At 40.5% G+C, this 22,501-nt stretch overlaps 2 protein-coding genes across 2 annotated transcripts in view; one reads left to right on the top strand and one right to left on the bottom strand.

Moving 5' to 3' along the window:
* antxr1d (ANTXR cell adhesion molecule 1d) overlaps nucleotides 1-7,424 on the top strand; it is a 30,423-nt gene extending 22,999 nt beyond the window's left edge. Inside the window, exon 18 of the mRNA XM_061745575.1 lies at nucleotides 6,536-7,424. Coding sequence (XP_061601559.1) covers nucleotides 6,536-6,859 — 324 coding nt within the window. The 3' untranslated portion in view covers nucleotides 6,860-7,424. The remainder of the gene's footprint in view (nucleotides 1-6,535) is intronic.
* Nucleotides 7,425-9,477: 2,053 nt separating this feature from the next.
* rrp12 (ribosomal RNA processing 12 homolog) overlaps nucleotides 9,478-22,501 on the bottom strand; it is a 37,127-nt gene continuing 24,103 nt past the window's right edge. Inside the window, exons 22-34 of the mRNA XM_061745574.1 lie at nucleotides 21,390-21,470; nucleotides 21,205-21,310; nucleotides 21,010-21,117; nucleotides 19,153-19,310; nucleotides 12,810-12,901; nucleotides 11,553-11,708; nucleotides 11,288-11,463; nucleotides 11,083-11,196; nucleotides 10,959-11,005; nucleotides 10,798-10,876; nucleotides 10,643-10,710; nucleotides 10,472-10,554; nucleotides 9,478-10,377 (exon numbers count right to left, since the gene is read on the bottom strand). Coding sequence (XP_061601558.1) covers nucleotides 10,275-10,377; nucleotides 10,472-10,554; nucleotides 10,643-10,710; nucleotides 10,798-10,876; nucleotides 10,959-11,005; nucleotides 11,083-11,196; nucleotides 11,288-11,463; nucleotides 11,553-11,708; nucleotides 12,810-12,901; nucleotides 19,153-19,310; nucleotides 21,010-21,117; nucleotides 21,205-21,310; nucleotides 21,390-21,470 — 1,371 coding nt within the window. The 3' untranslated portion in view covers nucleotides 9,478-10,274. The remainder of the gene's footprint in view (nucleotides 10,378-10,471; nucleotides 10,555-10,642; nucleotides 10,711-10,797; nucleotides 10,877-10,958; nucleotides 11,006-11,082; nucleotides 11,197-11,287; nucleotides 11,464-11,552; nucleotides 11,709-12,809; nucleotides 12,902-19,152; nucleotides 19,311-21,009; nucleotides 21,118-21,204; nucleotides 21,311-21,389; nucleotides 21,471-22,501) is intronic.

Genomic DNA, 22,501 nt, shown 5'->3' with positions numbered 1-22,501 from the left:
GACCTTCTTTTTTTTTTTGTCCAAACAGAACAATTAGTGTCTGTCAGGGCAGAAGTTTCTGGAGTCTTTGTCAACCACTTTCTGTGGGGCCGTGCGTCACAGAGCCATTCAGTAATGACCCCCACAAATCCCTTCACGCGCCATTAACTGAGGAAAATGAACCGATACTTCTCACATGGAAAAAAAATGAGGGGGCAGAAGGGGATCCACTTTTGTTCCGAGGGAGATACTTGTTTAGAAGTCGTGCTAATAGCCGTGTCGACCATGAAAGACTGATCTCTCATTGTTAGGGAAACCAGAGACGGATCTAAATTGTGGGGGAACTGCTTGCAAAAAGCGATGCCGAATCTTTTTGTGATAGAACGATGACAGACTGCATAGCTAGGTCACATAAAGCTCAACAAGGTGGCAAAATGAACAGCTTTAACTAGCAAGCATCAGACTCCCCGGTGAGCCTTTTTAATGAGATCAGAGAGAGCTCATCCTGCTTTCTCTCGTCGTTACTCCTGCTTTGCCTCAACAAACAACCATCAATGCACTGACAGTGTCTTCCACACTCTGCCTTTGCACTTCAGCTCATTCTTTAATGAGTGTGTGGCCCACTGTAATGTGTCTCAATGCTCTGCAGGGAGCTTCACACAAACACACGCCAACTGAAAGGCTACGAGCCGTATTGTGACGGACAAGAGCCCCTTTTTTCATCCCCAGAGCCGATGACACGAATGGCACAGCTCAGGCCCGACCAGAGCGTGGACACCAACCCTGCATCTTCACAAAACCCTCCTTTAACCCTTTCTCTCTTACCATCCATCACTTTGTTTAAAGCCTGTCCCAATACACCCACTACTCCTACTTTCAGCACCACCCCTAAAATCAGGAAGCTGAGAGCCAAAAGCTGTAGCGCTGTTAATATGCCACTTTATTAAGTTTTAATATTTTTTCAGGCGTAAAAGTAACCATTAAGATCCCCAACCGGGGCTCAGTTTATCCAAATAACGCCTGTTAAGAAATTTGACCCGATGTTTTCGGAGATAAGAGCAGCAGCAGCCGGAGAACAGACGTGATCGCGCTGCGCCGTCGTCCCGGGGGAGAAACCTGCAGCTCTGTTGAGAATTACCGCTGGCTGAAATAAATCATTTAGGAAGATAAATGTTGGTTTAATAGATGAAATCTAACAGTTGTATCTACGCCTGTTAAGAAATTTGCTCCGAAAATTTCGAGATTTCTGCCTGCCGGCTCCGGAGCTGATTTATGGTTCTGCGTTAAATCGACGCAGAACCTACGGCGTAGGGTCATGGATGTATTATAGAAACTGGATTGGAGACTAAAAATGGCCGGCCATTCATTTCAATGCATTCTGCTCAGCCAGCGCATAAGCCGAAAAAATCTCTGACTTCCGGGTTTACTTCCGCATACAGCGGCCCATAGAGGATGCGCAGTTGAGTCACCTCCCATGATGCTATGGGGTCTCCCATCATGCCCCGGGGCAATGACGCGAATATTAATATAATATGTATTAATATAATATCTTAATTAATGTATATTATTACATGTATAGTATTACATATATTATTAATGTATTAATATAATATAATTATATAATATATATTAATATAAAACATCCGTGGAATGCACGGACACGGCTGTGACGTCAGCCGTGACGTCACGCCCAGAAAGAGACTTTTCTTTTACTTTTCTGGCCGTTATAAAACATTTTTGACGGATATAAAGTCCATGACTTAAAAATATAGAATACAAAGATTAGTAATTGCCGGGGATTACAGCTGGAGGTGTCCTGTGAACAGTTTTAGAGGACGATCTTTTACTATTGCGGTCTATGGGAAAAAAGCTTTCTGGGCGCATGGGATTTTTGGTTGCAGTACCGCGGTTGGCCACTGGAAAAAATCGGCGCGCCTTCTGAGTGCCAGACCCGGGGGCTGCGTAGGGTACGTAACCTACACCGTAGGCTCTGCATTGGTGTAACGCGGAACCATAAATCAGCCTTTATTCTGGCGAGGTTTGAAAAAGACTTCGCAACAACGGGCAAGCGAGTGATTATGTACATTCACTGAGTGAATATTATGAAAGTAAAATATATATTTCTCGCTAGAAATGTAATCAAAATGCATTTTTATGCAGAAACTAACTCAAAATATTGATTTTATTCATTAAAAAATAAGAAATGTCCGCCATGTTTTTTTTCTTTATTCAGTCCGCAAATGACGACGAAAAGCATTCTGGGAAATGTTTCTGTCCCTAGATCAGCTAGTCAGCATCCGAAAACACTCGATCCGTAGGGACAGATTCATAGCCACTACACTAGTTTTCTTCACTACCCCTAGGTGAAAAGAGGAATTGGGACACCACTACCCTCATGGGAACGCGCAGAATTTAGGGGTAGTGATGAAAACTAGGGGTTGTGATAGTATTGGGACAGGGCCTAAATGCCTTGAACACCACTAACGTCTCCTTTCAGACCTGAGAGACCCAGACCCTGCACTGTAGAGCATTTTAACTCTTTAGTCCACATGTTTGTCTGTGTGAGTGAATTTACCGTGACGTCATGCGAGCTGACAGGCAGCACTGTCACGTCAGATGTGTGTCTAAACTCTTCTCTTTCTCCCTTTTACTTTCTGTGGCTGGTGACATCATATGTGTATGTGTGTTCACCAGTTCTCTGTAAACAATTTTTAGCTTTATATGTTTACGCTTGTGCGGTAAGGACAAAGTCCTCCAAAGGCTGGAGGAAAAGCAGAGACGAGACGGATGACTGGTGTGAGCAGGGATGCTGCGGGTGTTTCAGGGCTTGTTTTTTTTTGTCTTGAGAAGGGACTTAAGGGTTTGAGGTAAACAATCGCCACAAGGAGAAAAGAACCAGTGACGGATATTTCAGCCAAAGGGGGAACACAACTAACACAACGTATTTATCCTCAGCACTAAGCATGTGGGTTTTTTTTTGGTGCACTCTTGCAGGCTGCCTCCTAACCTTTTCTCTCCCCCTCCTCTCTTTCTGTTATTCATGAGGTTTCATTCAGGCCATATGCTGTGGTGGAGGCATGCTTACAGTCACACACACACACAAACACACTCATATTCATGAGCTTGTGTTCTCATTGTGTCCATATGCTCTCTCTGGTGCGGTGCTGCTGCTCTTGCTGCAAACAAACCGGCCTTTTCACTCCGGTCCAGCGACAACACCGAAGAAGTGGTCGCCCCCACCCCACAGCTGGGCTACCCTCAATCAATTACACACAGTACTCGAGTTGTAAAAAAAAATCAGGGGGGATGGTGGATTTGATCATATGGGGACAGATAATTTGTGCTGATTACAAATAATATAATATATTACAAATAATAGCAGTGACCAAAACACCTGCAGAAATACTGCAGGAATGACATAGCAGCAGTTAAATGCAGCCTTCTGTAAGCTTTAAATATCCACTGGGCTTACATCAAATACATCAAAACACAACAATAAAAAACACTTTTCTGAACTTATCAATATGACTCTGTCCTTCACAGGATAACTAACATGGATCACTGCAAAAACTCACAATCTTAACAAGAATATTTGTCTTATTTCTAGTTAAAATGTCTCATTTTAGTAAAAAAAATCTCATTACACTTAAAACAAGACTCATCACTGGAAAAAACAACAATTTTCACCTGTTTCAAGTAGATTTTCACTTAAAATAAGTAGAAAAATCTGCATGTGGAACAAGATTTTTTTGCTTGTAATAAGAAGATAAATCTTGTCCCACTGGCAGATTTTTTTATTTAAGTGAAAATTTACTTGAAACAGGTGAAAATTGTCAAATAAGTTATTTTTCTGGTGTTATTTTTCTGGTGATGACTCTAAATGTTGAAATAGCAGTAAAACCACATTCATTGATGAAATGACATAAGGGATGGAAAGGAGGGATGGAAGTTTTACAGGGGGGATGATTTGGACTGTTTTTATTTCAGGGAGGATGATTTGGACCATTTTTATTTCAGGGAGGATGATTTGGACCATTTTTATTTCAGGGGGGATGCCATCCCCCCTCATCCCCCCTCAACTCGAGTACTGATTACACACCCCTCATATACACACACAAACACACAATGGCTCCTTCAGTCACAAAGCTGCTACTGCTGGGGTCCCCTTAATGGCCCCTGTGTGACTTCAGGGCCTCTCTGTTTAATAAGGTGTTATAATCAGACCACCAAGGGTCCCTGACACGGAGACCTACTCTCCATCCTTTACACACCGACTGAGCAGGACAAGAGTTTGAGTGGGTGTGTGTGTTAGGGTTGCCACCTTTCAGAAATAGAAATAAGGGACGCCCTGATTTCAGCAGCGCAGGAGCCAAAAACAAAAGCCCCAAAACTTCTAAACTGCATAAAAATGTGTTTATTTTATATGAAAAAACAAAATGCTTTGATTTAAAGTTTAAAGTGCTTTAATAGCATTGAACTTGCATAACTGTACAGACAGCCAACCATACTAGCAACTGAAATATCCTCCTATGCTATGTATGTCCACATCAGCCCAGATGTATAATATAGCTACAGGTGAAGAATATGGTGTAAAAGTTAATTTATTTCAATAATTCAACTAGAATATGGTGTAAAAGTTAACTTATTTCAATAATTCAACTAGAATATGGTGTAAAAGTTAACTTATTTCAATAATTCAACTAGAATATGGTGTAAAAGTTAATTTATTTCAATAATTCAACTAGAATATGGTGTAAAAGTTAATTTATTTCAATAATTCAACTAGAATATGGTGTAAAAGTTAACTTATTTCAATAATTCAACTAGAATATGGTGTAAAAGTTAACTTATTTCAATAATTCAACTAGAATATGGTGTAAAAGTTAACTTATTTCAATAATTCAACTAGAATATGGTGTAAAAGTTAATTTATTTCAATAATTCAACTAGAATATGGTGTAAAAGTTAATTTATTTCAATAATTCAACTAGAATATGGTGTAAAAGTTTATTTATTTCAATAATTCAACTAGAATATGGTATAAAAGTTAATTTATTTCAATAATTCAACTAGAATATGGTGTAAAAGTTAATGAAAATACGGTACAAATCGCGTCCCGTATTAGTTCAATACGGGACGCAACATTTTTTTCTCAAATAAAGGACAATTCCGTATTTTACGGGACGGGTGGCAACCCTAGTGTGTGTGTGTGCATGTGTGTGTGTCTTCCTGCTGGATGCTTCAGAAACAAGAGATAAAAAGCATCAAGAGTACAATAAGAGAAGCTCTCTATTCTCTTCGACTTGTAAATTATGTTAAAGGTTGACTGGCTTCTGTTAACTGTTGTGGAGATATGTAAATCCTCCTCTTAAGATCCCTTCAAGTCGAACACAGACGGGACATAAACCACTATCTGTTCTGCGTCCAGAAAGGCCGGGTCACATTAGAGGCTCCCCGAGAAGAGGAGGGGAAACGGGGAAAGCTGGAGACTGCAAATGCGTGCGTGATCACGTTGTCAGGACCCGTTTTTGCTTGCATCATCGCTACTGTAGTGCAGGCAGTACTGGAGTTGAGGGGGGATGAGGGGGGATGGCATCCCCCCTGAAATAAAAACGGTCAAAATCATCCCCCCAGTAAAACTGCCATCCCCCCTTTCCATCCCTTATTTCATTTCATTAATGAATGTGGTTTTACTGATATTTCAACATTTAGAGTCATCACCAGAAAAATAACACCAGAAAAATAACTTATTTGACAATTTTCACCTGTTTCAAGTACATTTTCACTTTAAATAAGTAGGAAAATCTGCCACTGGGACAAGATTTATCTTCTTATTACAAGCAAAAAAATCTTGTTCCACTGGTAGATTTTTCTACTTATTTCAAGTGAAAATCTACTTGAAACAGGTGAAAATTGTTTTTTTTTCCAGTGATGATTCTTGTTTTAAGAATAATGAGATTTTTTTTACTAAAATGAGACATTTTAACTAGAAATAAGACAAATATTCTTGTTAAGATTGTGAGTTTTTGCAGTGATCCATGTTACTTATCCTGTGAAGGACAGAGTCATATTGATAAGTTCAGAAAAGTGTTTTTTATTGTTGTGTTTTGATGTATTTGATGTAAGCCCAGTGGATATTTAAAGCTTACAGAAGGCTGCATTTAACTGCTGCTATGTCATTCCTGCAGTATTTCTGCAGGTGTTTTGGTCACTGCTATTATTTGTAATATATTATATTATTTGTAATCAGCACAAATTATCTGTCCCCATATGATCAAATCCACCATCCCCCCTGAATTCTTTTTACAACTCGAGTACTGAGTGCAGGTGTGGACGGGGGGACAGAAGCGGCTCTGTGCGCCCTCCGGGGCCTCAAACACACATGCGTTTGTCTGTAAAGCCAGAGCAGAGGCTCACACAAACCTTTGTAGCTGAAAGGAATGGAGCGCTCATTGATTTTGCACAGAGACGCACTGTATTTTAATCTGGATTCTGCTCCGAAACAACCACGTCCAGTCGTCGCCTAACCTTGGTCTCTGCTCTCTCTCTCTTGCAGGGCCGATGCATTAGTTTCCAGCGGGTCGGGGACGGGGAGCCCGCCTACAACCGCCCGGCCCCTGCTCATGTGCCTCACTCCCCGTCCCCTCCTCCCCCTCCTCCCCCGTCTCCCCCGCCAGCTGAAGAGCAACCTCTGGTCTGCAACTCCGTCCCCCGCACCAAGCCTCCGTCCAGAGGGCCCCGCACCGCACCGCCCTCCACCGCAAAACCTCCCTCCCGCGCGCCGCCTTCCATGGTCCGACCCCCTCCGGGTCCACCCCCGAACCGTGCTCCCCCGGGGCCCCCGGGACCCCCACCGTCTCGTCCCCCGCCCAGGCTGTAATGACGAGTAGAGGGGATGCAATACACATAATGATTTGATTTCAGTGCTAAGACTCGGGCATCGGAAACATCTTCCAGGCCAGGAGGCCTGACTGGGAGCTCTGTGCCTTGTTGCTGGACAGCAAAAAGTATTTATCTGCTAATAATGATAATCCTCAACAGAGTTTGGTTGAGGTCGGCACTCTTAAATAAGACACATAAACATAACCATGTATTTACTTGATCAGGACTGTGTGAATAGGGTTGCCACCCGTCCCGTAAAATACGGAATTGTCCTTTATTTGAGAAAAAAATGTTGCGTCCCTTATTGAACTAATACGGGACACGATTTGTCCCGTATTTTCATTAATTTTTACACCATATTCTAGTTGAATTATTGAAATAAATTAACTTTTACACCTTATTCTAGTTGAATTATTGAAATAAATTAACTTTTACACCTTATTCTAGTTGAATTATTGAAATAAATTAACTTTTACACGATATTCTAGTTGAATTATTGAGATAAGTTAACTTTTACACCATATTCTAGTTGAATTATTGAAATAAATTAACTTTTACACCATATTCTAGTTGAATTATTGAAATAAATTAACTTTTACACCTTATTCTAGTTGAATTATTGAAATAAATTAACTTTTACACCTTATTCTAGTTGAATTATTGAAATAAATTAACTTTTACACCTTATTCTAGTTGAATTATTGAAATAAATTAACTTTTACACGATATTCTAGTTGAATTATTGAAATAAATTAACTTTTACACGATATTCTAGTTGAATTATTGAGATAAGTTAACTTTTACACCATATTCTAGTTGAATTATTGAAATAAATTAACTTTTACACCATATTCTTCACCAGTATCTATATTATACATCTGGGCTGATGTGGACATACGTAGCATAGGAGGCTATTTCAGTTGCTATATGGTTGTCTATCTCTACAGTCATGAACGTTCAATGCTATTAAAGCACTTTAAACTTTAAATCAAAGCATTTTGTTTTTCATATAAAATAAACACATTTTTATTCAGTTTAGAAGTTTTAGGGCTTTTTTTTTTGGCTCCTGCGCTGCTGAAATCAGGGCATCCCTTATTTCTATTTCTGAAAGGTGGCAGCCCTATGTGTGAAGAGCATGAGACGTCATGTAGACTGTTGGTCAGAGTAAGTGCAATCATGTGTGTGTGTGGGGGGGGGGGGGGGGGTTACTTACTTTAGTGTTGCTGAAACTTAGTTTGTGACAGCTTGCATGAATGTTGAAAGTAAGCACTAACACCCGTTTGGTTCCGTAGAAAATAACAGCGAGAGGCGTTCAGTAGGGACGGCAGTTATGTTGGCTTTTTATATATATTTACACATGTAGGCACCGGCGGCTTGGGTGTACACAGTTCATGCATATTTGTACCTTTTCAACCAAAGAAAAACGTCTTCTGCAATCTAGCTCAAATTTAGCAGTTCGGTGCTCCTTGAATAAACTGCGGGGCGGTTTCTCGATATTTTATTTATTCTAATACAGGCCCTCTCTCTTTAGCATCCGCTAGATTGGTAGGACTTTTACATCTTTGAGGGAGGGTTGCATTTTAGCAGACATTGGGAAGCTTTCTGGCGTCTGATCTGCTGGGACTCTTAGCAACATCTACAAGTGAAAAACTGCAAAAAAAAAAAAATGTGTATCTTCAGGGGTTCTTCTGTATACTGCATATACTGACTGAAATGATGATTTGCATTGTTTCTTCATTAACAATTTGTCTGTCTTCAATAAATAGTTTCTTTTTTTTTATCTTCTGCTTGCCGGTGAATTATTTTAAAGGCATTAGGATTATGGTATTATATGTAATATTTTGTAGTCGTGTTGTAAATCAGCCTGCGAACACACTCAATGCCTCGACTTTAGGACACAGTTATTAGTTAATTAGGTAATGCAGGATGCAACATTTGACAATGTTATGACTTAGCCTTACAGAGATTTTCTTTAATCAGACTAATTACACCGCTGTCAGGACACTTATAATCTATTCCTGAGATTTACACAGATAAGCTGCTAAATGAATCCTTGATTCCAAGATTTTGAATCGCTTGTCGTTTTACTCTCAAGTAAAAACGTCTGCGCCAGTTAATTTGTCACCACTTTCCCACAAGCACGACACTAATGGTGTTGCGGCCCTGCAGTGGGATGAGGAACGGGTTTGGAAAGTGTTCAGACTTTCTAAAACCATGGCCACCTCATCATGGTGGGTTCTGCACAGTCGGCTACATGGGGAATTTCACAAGCAAATAAGATAGGGAAATTAAAAAAAAAAAGTATCAAATTCAAAACAGAGCAAAGCGTTCAAATGTAGAAAGGAAGACATTTCCTTATTTTAAAAAAAAGTTTCAATAATCAGCTGCTCTGGGCTTCATTTGTCTCATTTCTGGAATTGTTTTCAAAATAAAAATAAAAAGATCTTCCTGAAAAAGATGAAGTCTGTCTGTCTATAATTAGGTTTTAATGACGTTATGCAGGCATCCCCATCAGACCACAGGACTGTTCTCCACCTCATCTCAGTCCATTAAAAAAAAAAGAAGAAAAAATGAGGCCAGGCACAGAACATGAAATTTCTAAATCTTATATCACTTTGTAAATTTTTATTTGCTGGCATGTTCACTAAAGTGTTTCCAAGTCCATGCAGCGACTTAGCAACAGAATCATTATGTCATGTAATGTAGATGATGATAGCCCCAAATTCCTCCTAACAACCACACTAGTTTTTATACCAAATGCTTTTATTTTTTTTGACATTTTACTCAGCACACAAGACTGCAAAAACAAGATCATAACATTTGACTGCAATTCCAATCATAGCGAGTCTGGGAATATCCTAATGAGCAGAACGCTGCACGACTCAAGTTGCTGAAACCCAGTTGGGTGAAGAACGATTGTAAATGCATGTGAACAACCTACAACTGCTGTCTTGAAGGGTTGTCAGTGTAAATAAAACTGGAAACGACTGTTTCAGATGATGAAATGAAAAAAACCTTTTAGTCTACACAGCCTTAGTGATGTTGAAATCATCTTTATAGCATTAATGAATGCTTTTACTCAACCACCCAGAGATGTCAGCAGACACAAAACTATTCCTTTGATAGCTGTATTTTGTCCATTGTGTTTGCATATAAATATATTTATTGATATCACTCGAGAGATTCATTCAATGTATGGTAAAATAATTACTTAGATGTCTCTTGACCATCTAATAATTTTCTGTCAAGTTTGAAAATGTTCATAAAGGCCGACATATTCAGCATGTTTGCTGTGCTCATGAAAGTCCTTTCATGTTAATAACAGTATTTTATCTACATTTGAGCATGCTTAGGATCATGCCATCACACACGCATCACAGTTAGAGTCTATTGAGAAATATGGAGTATGCTCTTCATGTTTTCCTCTTTTTCTTCTGCATTTTCTTTCCAGACAGCGCCCCCTTCTGGGCTCCCCGCACCATGCCTTTGAACTGGCCTTGCAGCTTGGCACGTTTCCTGTCGGCACAGAATTAAACATGTTTGAATCAGTCGTCTTTTGCACAGTAAATGCTTTGCCCGAGAGTTTTGACACGAGAGCCGGCTCTCATACCTGCGATTGAGTTGGGCCTTTTTCAGTGGGATGTACGCATACGGATCAGGTTTTCCTTGTTTCTTTACATCTCCTTTTCCTTTCTGTGAGAAGAAGGAATACGCAATCAAGTCGACATTTACCGAGAAGCATCCAACATCAATCCATTCAGAGGGGTTTATTCATGCTCACCTTTGATTTGTAATCAGATCCAAAGTCTTGGCCGCCTCCCAGAGATCTGTGAATACCTGAGCCGCCGGCTGAGGACAAAACACAACGTAAGATCACAATCAAAAGTCGTGAGATGTTCAAACACTTAGAGAGGGTGTTTGTTTTTATACAACTACCTTTATATTTTGTAAGAGGCTCTACTTCCATGTCATCATCCAAAGCGTCATCTTGAAACCTCCTTTTTTGTGTCTTTTTCTAAGGGTGGATGTGAAAAGATAGATAAATATAAATGACATTTTTTCTTGTGGCTCATTTATACAGACAACACAAAACTCACAGTTTTAACTCCTGCTTCTTCTAAGATATCGTTCATCTCTTCTGCATCTGTGAGAAAAACAAAATAAAATATCATCACAGCCTGATTTAGACCGAACGCAGCAAACCATTTGATTTCTTCTTACCATTTTTATCTTTGCCGTCCTCCTCATCATCCTCTCTGATGATCAGCCGTCCATCTGAGGTCACTTTAAAGCCGTGATCCACTTTAGCCGTCTTCTTTAGTTGTGGTTTGGTGGCTGACGAGAAGCAAAAGTCACATTACTTCACAACCTTCCGTCTTTGCGAGAATGCAGTGGCAGCAGACGACAGGACCGAAGCCCGTCTTACCCAGAACTCTCTGGGAAACCTTTGGATCCAAGAAGTTCAGCGGGTCGTCCTCCTCTCCCTCTTTGAGCCACGCTTTGCCTTTCTGCTGCCTGCTTGCTTTCCTCTGACCGCCACGAGGCTTCGTCTCTTCATCTCCTGACAAGTCACTGTCAGAGTCTGCGAGGATGTCTTCAATACTAGAAAGGAGAGCAAAGCAGGAGTTTTAGAGTCAAATGTGTCAAATCAAGAATGAAGACAGGCTTTGCGTTGGAAGTTGTGGGGAAACCTTTCGCCCTTTGCTTTAGGCGCCTCCTCCTCGCTGTCCGACTCGTCGTGCTCCTCGGCAGCCTGCTTTCGCCTCTTGGTGCGCGCCTCGGCCTTGCGGATGTTTGCCAGCACCTTGTGGTGTTCTGCAGGCAGCATGCTTTTCACCAGCTCAAAACTGAAGATAAAGCAAATGGTTTTGAGCATAAAGTAGAACGAAGATTAGGGGTGTAACGATACACTAATCTCACGATACGATACGATACACGATATTGAGGTCACGATAACGATACGATACGATATTATAGCAGTATTTTTTTAACAACCTTGAATGAGGAATATATGACTGGAAAAAATTGTCTTTTATTTGAAAGACACAAAATACAAAACAATACTGTGCGTTTGCCCTATTGTTTCAGTTTGTAATGCTTTATAACTGTTTTAGTTTTAAAGAGAAAGCCAGGCCAACCATTTTCCACAAACTGAACTAAAAGTAAATGTCAGGTTTGCATTATGATCTTCAGTTTCAGACAAGTACAAATATTTAGCCACAAACTGAATAGTTTCTCTCATGTATGATTTGACTTTTTTCTTTTCCAGAAATTAACAACTAAAATTGAATAAATAAATACAAGTAAATAAATACATATAATTTTACATCATAAAAAAGATTGATTCATGCTCACCTTATAAGTGTAAGAGGAGATTTATTTTTGTTAAGAAGGTTATTTTGGTAATTCAGGGTTCATTATTTTATAAATATATTCTTTATATTCTGTAAATCAGGCACTATAATTACACTAGTCAGTATATCAGTTGTTAATATGTTTTAGATTGGGCGGAGTGATACAGCACTAGGTGCTGTGTTGATGTTCTGAAATCCTACGCTGTTGAGCGGACATTGAAGTACACGCAAACTCACGCAGAAGTTGTCCCGTGTTTATCCTACTCACCACCCCAAAAAGGTTTAATTTAATAAGGTAAGACTTAACTCTACACCAGCCTTACGTAAGTAAAGGTTCAGAGCTCAAAACAGGACCGCAAAACAGGACTACTTTCTTCTGAGCGGAGTAAGATTTTGGTCCGCGCGGTCGCGGTCGGATGCGCGTTACTAGTCAACACAATATATTAATATTAATAACCCAATATCGCGATACAGGTTGTCACCTCCACGACACGTATTGTGACGTTTTTGTATCGTGAAATTTCGTGGCACGATATATTGTTACACCCCTAACGAAGATGCACATTTGGTTGCTGCAAGAATGACGAGACTCACCCGAACTTCCTGATAAACTTGGTGAAGATGTTCTTCAGTTTAGTTCTGAAGTGTCTCCTCATGTCATCTTTGATGTTTCCAACGCCCTCCATCTGAACACAAGGAAGAGAGAAATCGTTGCTAAAACTCTTTAAAAGGACTTAACAGAACCAACTTTATTTCTGTATCATAAAATATATATATTATATCCGTCATATTTTTGGTGTCACTGCAGCCTTAGCAGTTATTTAAAGCCACTTTACAAGACGTGGGTCAGAACCGACATCTGGAACTGAAATATTGAGCTTTTTTCACATTTTATTTATTTCATTATTACCTTTTAACTTTTTTATTTGACACATTTTCACCTTGGATGGAATTCCCAGTGGGACACAATCTGCAAAACCCAGTGTTATTTACTCCCTTCTCCCCTTTTCTTTCTTCCTTTCTTCCTTCCTTCCTTCCTTCCTTCTTTTCTTCCTTCCTTCTTTTCTCCCTTCTCCCCTTTTCTTTCTTCCTTCCTTCCTTCCTTCCTTCTTTTTTTCCCTTCCTTCCTTCTTTTTTCCCTTCCTTCCTTCCTTCCTTCCTTCTTTTTTCCCTTCCTTCCTTCCTTCCTTCTTTTTTCCCTTCCTTCCTTCCTTCCTTCCTTCTTTTCTCCCTTCTCCCCTTTTCTTTCTTCCTTCCTTCCTTCCTTCCTTCTTTTTTCCCTTCCTTCCTTCTTTTTTCCCTTCCTTCCTTCCTTCCTTCCTTCCTTCCTTCTTTTTTCCCTTCCTTCCTTCCTTCCTTCCTTCCTTCTTTTTTCCCTTCCTTCCTTCCTTCCTTCTTTTCTCCCTTCTCCCCTTTTCTTTCTTCCTTCCTTCCTTCCTTCCTTCCTTCCTTCTTTTTTTCCCTTCCTTCCTTCTTTTTTCCCTTCCTTCCTTCCTTCCTTCCTTCCTTCCTTCTTTTCTCCCTTCTCCCCTTTTCTTTCTTCCTTCCTTCCTTCCTTCCTTCTTTTTTCCCTTCCTTCCTTCTTTTTTTCCTTCCTTCCTTCCTTCCTTCCTTCCTTCCTTCCTTCCTTCCTTCCTTCCTTCTTTTTTTTTTTCCTTCCTTCCTTCCTTCCTTCCTTCCTTCCTTCCTTCCTTCCTTCCTTCCTTCCTTCTTTTTTTCCTTCCTTCCTTCCTTCTTTTTTTCCTTCCTTCCTTCCTTCTTTTTTTCCTTCCTTCCTTCCTTCCTTCCTTCCTTCTTTTTTTCCTTCCTTCCTTCCTTCCTTCCTTCTTTTTTTCCTTCCTTCCTTCCTTCTTTTTTTCCTTCCTTCCTTCCTTCCTTCCTTCCTTCTTTTTTTCCTTCCTTCCTTCCTTCCTTCCTTCCTTCCTTCTTTTTTTCCTTCCTTCCTTCCTTCTTTTTTTCCTTCCTTCCTTCCTTCTTTTTTTCCTTCCTTCCTTCCTTCCTTCCTTCCTTCCTTCTTTTTTTCCTTCCTTCCTTCCTTCTTTTTTTCCTTCCTTCCTTCCTTCCTTCCTTCCTTCCTTCTTTTTTTCCTTCCTTCCTTCCTTCTTTTTTTCCTTCCTTCCTTCCTTCCTTCCTTCCTTTTTTCCTTCCTTCCTTCCTTCCTTCCTTCCTTCCTTCCTTCTTTTTTTCCTTCCTTCCTTCCTTCTTTTTTTCCTTCCTTCCTTCCTTCTTTTTTTCCTTCCTTCCTTCCTCCCTTCCTCCCTTCTCCCCCTTCCTTCCTTCCTCCCTTCTCCCCCTTCCTTCCTTCCTTCCTTCCTCCCTTCTCCCCCTTCCTTCCTTCCTTCCTTCTTTTCTCCCTTCTCTCCCTCCCTTCCCTTCCTTCCTCCCTACCCAGTGTTATTTACGTCAGAACCATGTGTTTTGACCGGGTTTAAGAAAAAAATGGATAAATCTGACCATTGCAGACCAAATACATATTTGTCCTCATGAGAAAAATAATAGTTGAAAGATAAACATAAAAAAGGGCAAGCCCTCTCTTTGTTTGGACAGAGGAGGGCAGAGGTCTCTACTCATGTAAACACACAGACACAAATCAATATCTCGTGTCTGATTCACACGACCCACGGGATCGTAAACTGCCCGTCAACAGAACTCTGTAGGATCGGACTGAGACCACGTAAGACAGAGGAAAAGGCAAAGCTTCAAACCTGCCGGTGTCTAAATGGGGCCTTTGTAAAGTCAGCAAACAAACTTGGGGCAAAAAAAACACAAAGAAAAAACACCCCAGCATTGAACAAAGAGGAAAAGAAACACATATGTGACAACACTGTCATTCCATATGTGAATCTTCTCCAAAAACCACATTCCCCTGTGCATTTCAAAGTTAACCAAACCCTCAGACATAAACTGGTTCACCCCAAAGAAAAAACACGCAAACAGAAATGTGACTGGGATTTTACTGTAAATGCAGTCCAGAGCAGTGCAGTGTGCACAGAGCTTCATCTCATAACCAAACGCGTCTACAAACTTGTGGCAAAACACAGGAGAAGCCGCTGGTAAAGATTCAATTGTCCACCTTCAACTCAAGGATAATGTTGAGTCCTAACCCAGGAGAGCAAAGATCTCTATATTGAACAGGACAATCACCCAGAAGACTACAACTCCCACAATGCACCAGCAGCAAGGTGGCTGCTGGGAGCTCGTTGGCCAACCCAGAACACCTGAGAAAGCTGCTGCCATGAGCATGCAGACACACACCAAACGACAAGCAAGCAAGTCTACTCCTGGAATACTTCTCCAAGGCTCTAATGGTCGGTTAAGACTGCTTTGTTAATTCTGTTCAAATCTTCCTCTGTGCTTGAATATTGATTTATTATACCATTCATTATAATTATACTTGACTTATCTAGATAAAAGTTAATATGGTATATTTAAAAGCTTGCAGTATACTTTAATTTGAATTATTATTATTATTAGAGGTGAACTTAGTCAAAGTTACATTTCAGCATGTTGGCTTTAATGCTGCTTGACATTATTACTTTATAATTTATAAAATAATGTGATTAAAATGCTGACTTTAATTATATATTGGTTAAATAGTTGAAGTTAATACTTTAATTCACTTTAATTTCAACTGAATTTAATTAATGATGATTTTGGATAGAATGGCTTTAATTTAAAATATGGTTAATAATTTAAAACTGACTTTGGTAAATGGTTAGTATGACTTTAATTTAAAAGTGTCTACCTTTCATAGTAAAAGTAATTTAAAGAAATGCTTTTGTTTAAAAAACTTTAGTGTTAAAACTTATTTAAAATTATTGGACACTTTGTTTAATGTGTGTTGAAGGCACTTTAATTAAAAGATGGTTTATTGTAATTTAATTCGACCATTTAAAATGTAATTGTTTAAAACAGTTAGTTTGTTCAAAATGACATTTGTTTAAATACTTAAATACTCTAAAATAATTGTTAAAGGGTTTGTTTAAAATACTTTGTTTAAAACCAAATTGTTTATTTAAGAGACATTATTTGTTTAGAAATGTTTAAAAATATAACTACTGAAACAGGACTTTTTTGTTTAAAAAATGATTGTTTATTTTGACAATGTTGTTAATCATATGTTTCCTTGTTTTAAAGGTTAACAACCTAACTACGCTACTATTCGAAGACCCCCAACAAAGACCAACAAATTGATTTGAAAAGTTGGAAAAATAAAGTTGGAAGAGGTTGGAAAGAAGCTGAGTTGTTGTCCTTCTGTCCATTTGGAGAAAATTGGAGTTGACTTTACAAGCACTTTTTTCAGTAATATTCATGTTCTGTCCAGAGAAAACAGATGGTTGAAGAAAGGGGGAAAAAGTTGCCATCCAATCAGGCTGCAATCCACACTACCGTAGTCTAAATACACATGCCTACAAGTGAAAGCCGGCTGAAAGCTCCACGGGAAATAATATTTGCTGCAGATTGTTCTTGTGATAGCTCGTAATGACTTTCCTCCTGCACTAGTAGGCAGTTGATGTTTTATTAAATACAGACTCTGGCTGCATAACAGCACAGCAAAGACAGCAGCACTTGAAAAAGGACCTGCAGCACAAAATCTCTCTGTTTTAAAAGGGTCAAAATTGTCATGAAAGTGTGGATTAGGGATGGGCGGTATGGACAAAAAAACGTATCACGATAATTTCTGGCATTTATCCCAATAACGATAAAAATGATGATAAAAAAAAAATACCAATTCAACTCCACCTTTTTAACTATAAGGGTGCGTCCCAATACTCCCCCTCGCCCTCCTTTTCTTCCCTAACCCTAACTTTTGCGCGTTCCCGTGAAGGTAGTGGTGTCCCAATTCCTCTTTTCACCTAGGGGGAGGGGCATAACGAGGGCTAGGGGCTGAGAATAGCCCCTTCAAATCGAGGGATTTCAGATGCTGACTTGGCGAGCGAGGGGGTATGAAAAAAAGAGGCTCTGCGTCGATTTGACTCGCCGACCGAAGGCAAACAGGCAGACTGGTCTCAGAGAAATAGAGAGAAATAATCCTGTGACTCGTCAGATTTGTTTTGGATGTTTCTGATATAATAGTCTTCAGAAACCACAAAGTAATCCAGCTGTTATCTGGGTAATTTACACACTTTCAGATAAAGTTGCGGAAGATCACGCCAGAATAAAGGGATTTATGGTTCCGCGTTACACCAACGCAGATCCTACGGCGGAGGTTACGCAACCTACGCCGTAGGCTCTGCGTCGATTTAACGCGGACCCAAGCTCCGGACCTGGCAGACAGAAATCTCTAAATTTCGGAGCAAATTTCTTAACAGGCGTAGCTACAACTGTTAGATTTCATCTATTAAACCAACATATTCCTAAATGATTTATTTCAGCCGGCGTGATTCTCAACAGAGCTGCGTCCCGGGAGAGAGTGTCTCTCCCGGGGCTGACGGAGCAGCCTGCCCGGCGGACACGTCTCTTCTCGGGCTGTGAGCTGCTGCTGCTCCCGGCTCTTCTCATCTCCGAAAACATCGGGTCAAATTTCTTAACAGGCGTTATTTGGATAAACTGAGCCCCGGTTGGGGATCTTAAGGTTACCATTATACCTGAAAAAATATTAAAACTTAATAAAGTTCCATATTAACAGCGCTACAGCTGAAATTAAAACAGCTTTTGGCTCTCAGCTTCCTGATCAGGTTAGGGATGAAAACGAGGGGTAGGGGGAGAATTGGGACAGGGCACCTGGGCCAAGTGCCCTAGATCTCAAGTGCCCTAAAATCTCCCCCTTCTTTTTTAGGGCTTAGGGAAGAAAAGAAGTGCGAGTGGAGAAAAGAAGGGCGAGTGAAGGAGAATTGGGATTGGGCCGTAATCTATCTCGCTCTCAGATCCACCATGTTTGTTACACAAAAACCTCATCAACGGGAATCTTTCTTTCTTTCCTTCCTTCCTTCCTTCCTTCCTTCCTTCCTTCCTTCCTTCCTCCTTTCCTTGTTTCCTTCCTCCTTTCCTTGTTTCCTTCCTTCCTTCCTTCTTTTTTCCCCTTCCTTCCTTCTTCCCTTCCTCTTTTCTCCCTCCTTTCCTTGTTTCCTTGTTTGTTTCCTTCCTTCCTTCCTTCCTTCCTTCCTTCCTTCCTCCTTTCCTTGTTTTCTTCCTTCCTTCCTTCCTTTTTCCCTTCCTTCCTTCTTTCCTCCTGCTCTCTCCTTCCTTCCTCCTTTCCTTGTTTCCTTCCTTCCTTCCTTTTTCCCTTCCTTCCTTCTTTCCTCCTGCTCTCTCCTTCCTTCCTCCTTTCCTTGTTTCCTTCCTTCCTTCCTCCTTTCCTTGTTTCCTTCCTTCCTTCCTCCTTTCCTTGTTTCCTTCCTTCCTTCCTCCTTTCCTTGTTTCCTTCCTTCCTTCCTTCTTTTTTCCCCTTCCTTCCTTCTTTCCTTCTGCTCTCTCCTTCCTTCCTCCTTTCCTTGTTTCCTTCCTTCCTTCCTCCTTTCCTTGTTTCCTTCCTTCCTTCCTCCTTTCCTTGTTTCCTTGTTTCCTTCCTTCCTTCCTTCCTTCCTTCCTTCCTTCCTTCCTTCCTTCCTTCCTTCCTTGCTTCCTTGCTTCCTTCCTTCCTTCCTTGCTTTACACAAAAACCTCATCAACGGGAAATTATCGTTTTTACCGTGAGATACAAATTCTTATTGTGAGGAATTTTTCTGACGGTATATCGTGAACGGTAAAATATCACCCATTCCTAGTGTGGATAACCAAACAATAGTTTCACATTTTCAAATGAAAATGCTTTTATGTGGATGAGGCCTATGCTAAACAGACACAACTGACATCGAACCAGGGATGTGGTCACAGGGAGCAATGCTCGCAATGCTCCCTTGTCCTCCTCTGCAAGCACTTTTACAACCTTTCACATCTGATTCTCGTGCCCAAAACATTTCACATGCCGACGAGCCTCAAAAGAGGCGATTCCTACCATGACAGTGACGTGCGAGGCCAGCGTTTTGGGGTCCATGATGAAGAGGATGACCTTTATGAAACCCAAGGCGGCTTTGACGATCTCTCTGGTGCGAGACGACAGCAGCAGGCAAACGTTGTGCAGCAGCTGCTCCAAGGTGGACACCTCGATGGAGTCTGAGGGACAGAAGTTACAGACTGAGTCTGACCCCAAAACACGAGCTTTTAAACCCCAGAGTGTCTGTAGACTAGGGATGGGCGGTATGGACAAAAAAATGTATCACGATAATTTCCGGCATTTATCCCGATAACGATTAAAAAATACCAATTTAACTCCACCTTTTTAACTATTAATCTATCTCACTCTCAGATCCACCATGTTTGTTACACAAAAACATCATCAACGGGAATTTATCCTTCCTTCCTTCCTTCCTTCCTTCCTTCCTTCCTTCCTTCCTTCCTTCCTTCCTTCCTTCCTTCCTTTCTTTCAGACTAATTTCTTTCTTCTTTCTTTCTTTCATGCTCATTTCCTTCCTTCCTCCTTTCCTTGTTTTCTCCCTTCTCCCCTTTTCTTTCTTCCCTTCCTTCCTTCCTTCCTCCCTTCTTTCTTCCCTTCCTTCCTTCCTTCCTCCCTTCTTTTTTCCCTTCCTTCCTTCCTTCCTTCCTTCCTTCTTTTTTCCCTTCCTTCCTTCCTTCCTTCCTTCCTTCTTTTTTCTCCTTCCTTCCTTCCTTTCTCCCTTTTTTCTCCTTCCTTCCTTCCTTCCTTCCTTCCTTCCTTTCTCCCCTTTTTTCTCCTTCCTTCCTTCCTTCCTTCCTTTCTCCCCTTTTTTCTCCTTCCTTCCTTTCTCCCCTTTTTTTCTCCTTCCTTCCTTCCTTTCTCCCCTTTTTTCTCCTTCCTTCCTTTCTCCCCTTTTTTCTCCTTCCTTCCTTCCTTCCTTTCTCCCCTTTTTTTCTCCTTCCTTCCTTCCTTCCTTCCTTCCTTTCTCCCCTTTTTTCTCCTTCCTTCCTTCCTTCCTTCCTTTCTCCCCTTTTTTTCTCCTTCCTTCCTTCCTTCCTTCCTCCCCTTTTTTCTCCTTCCTTCCTTCCTTTCTCCCCTTTTTTCTCCTTCCTTCCTTCCTTCCTCCCCTTTTTTCTCCTTCCTTCCTTCCTTCCTTTCTCCCCTTTTTTCTCCTTCCTTCCTTTCTCCCCTTTTTTCTCCTTCCTTCCTTCCTTCCTTCCTCCCCTTTTTTCTCCTTCCTTCCTTCCTTTCTCCCCTTTTTTCTCCTTCCTTCCTTCCTTCCTCCCCTTTTTTCTCCTTCCTTCCTTCCTTCCTCCCCTTTTTTCTCCTTCCTTCCTTCCTTCCTTCCTCCCCTTTTTTCTCCTTCCTTCCTTCCTTCCTCCCCTTTTTTCTCCTTCCTTCCTTTCTCCCCTTTTTTCTCCTTCCTTCCTTCCTTCCTCCCCTTTTTTCTCCTTCCTTCCTTTCTCCCCTTTTTTCTCCTTCCTTCCTTTCTCCCCTTTTTTCTCCTTCCTTCCTTCCTTCCTTTCTCCCCTTTTTTCTCCTTCCTTCCTTCCTTCCTCCCCTTTTTTCTCCTTCCTTCCTTCCTTCCTTCCTCCCCTTTTTTCTCCTTCCTTCCTTCCTTCCTCCCCTTTTTTCTCCTTCCTTCCTTCCTTCCTTCCTCCCCTTTTTTCTCCTTCCTTCCTTCCTTTCTCCCCTTTTTTCTCCTTCCTTCCTTTCTCCCCTTTTTTCTCCTTCCTTCCTTCCTTTCTCCCCTTTTTTCTCCTTCCTTCCTTCCTTCCTTCCTTCCTTACTGCAAGATGACAAATTCTTATCGTGAGGAATTTTTTGGACGGTTTATCGTGAACGGTAAAACATCGCCCATTCCTACTGTAGACTAACCTTTATACTCAAACACTATCCGCGTCAGGGCCAACACCGTGCAGGTGATCATGGTGACGGAGCCGGTGAGTCCTGCGTACACCAACACCAAGAACTGATCCATGGCATCTAGAGCAGGAGCAGAAACAATTATCAAAAATGCTCAAACATTCCAAACAGAAGCTAGCCTGCAAGCATTCAGAATAACCGTGTCACCGTTTGTGTTTCCACAGAAGCGAATGAAAGCATTTCCAATCTCCACCAGAAGAGTGTAGGCGCTTTTACGAGCCCCGACGGACACTTCCTTGGTACATATAATCACCTGGAAGAAAGAATATCCTTAATGACGACCACTAACATCAGTACTGCACGTGTCTGCGTGTCGTTACGAGCTGCCGTACCTCTGGAAGCAGCGCGCTGATAAAGTCCTTGTGTTCCTCGTTTAACCTTTTCAGTATGTGGCTCAGACACTTCAACCTCGGCTGAGAAAAACACAAGTGGCAAACGCGGTCAAGACGGCGCAGTTCCCCCGAAACTCTTGAGTGTGAGTCGTGCACAGTAGGAATGGGTGATATTTTATCGTTCACGATAAACCGTCAAAAAAATTCCCCACGATAAGAATTTATCACCTCACGGTAAAAATGATAAATTCCTGTTGATGACGTTTTTGTGCAAAGTTGGATTTAGTTAGTAAGTACATTGTGCGTTTTATCCACGCACAATGTACGTGAAGGAAGAAAGAAAGAAAGAAAGAAAGAAAGAAAGAAAGAAAGAAAGAAAGAAAGAAAGAAAGAAAGAAAGAAAGAAAGAAAGAAAGAAAGAAAGAAAGAAAGAAAGAAAGAAAGAAAGAAAGAAAGAAAGATAGATATGAGAAAGAAAGAAAGAAAGAAAGAAATATATGAGAAAGAAAGAAAGAAAGAAAGAAAGAAAGAAAGAAAGAAAGAAAGAAAGAAATGAGAAAGAAAAAAAGAAAGAAAGAAAGAAAGAAAGAAAGAAATGAGCAAGAAAGAAAGAAAGAAAGATATGAGCAAGAAAGAAAGAAAGAAAGATATGAGCAAGAAAGAAAGAAAGAAAGAAAGAAAGAAAGAAGGAAAGAAAGAAATGAGAAAGAAAGAAATGAGAAAGAAAGAAAGAAAGAAAGAAAGAAAGATAGATATGAGAAAGAAAGAAAGAAAGAAAGAAATATATGAGAAAGAAAGAAAGAAAGAAAGAAAGAAAGAAAGGAGAAAGAAAAAAAGAAAGAAAGAAAGAAAGAAAGAAATGAGCAAGAAAGAAAGAAAGAAAGAAAGAAAGAAAGAAAGAAGGAAAGAAAGAAATGAGAAAGAAAGAAAGAAAGAAAGAAAGAAAGAAAGAAAGAAAGAAAGTTGGAGTTGAATTGGTATTTTTTTTTATCGTCATTTTTATCGTTATCGGGATAAATGTTTTAGTCCATACCGCCCATCCCTAGTGCACAGTACTCGAGAAAAAAAAATCAGGGGGGGTGGTGGATTTTATCATATGGGGACAGATATGA

The sequence above is a fragment of the Cololabis saira genome, chromosome 17 (assembly GCF_033807715.1).
Source record: "Cololabis saira isolate AMF1-May2022 chromosome 17, fColSai1.1, whole genome shotgun sequence".
NCBI classification, from domain to species: domain Eukaryota; kingdom Metazoa; phylum Chordata; class Actinopteri; order Beloniformes; family Belonidae; genus Cololabis; species Cololabis saira.
The sequence above is the reverse complement of the archived record's forward strand: the minus strand, read 5'-3'. Positions and strand labels throughout refer to the sequence as shown.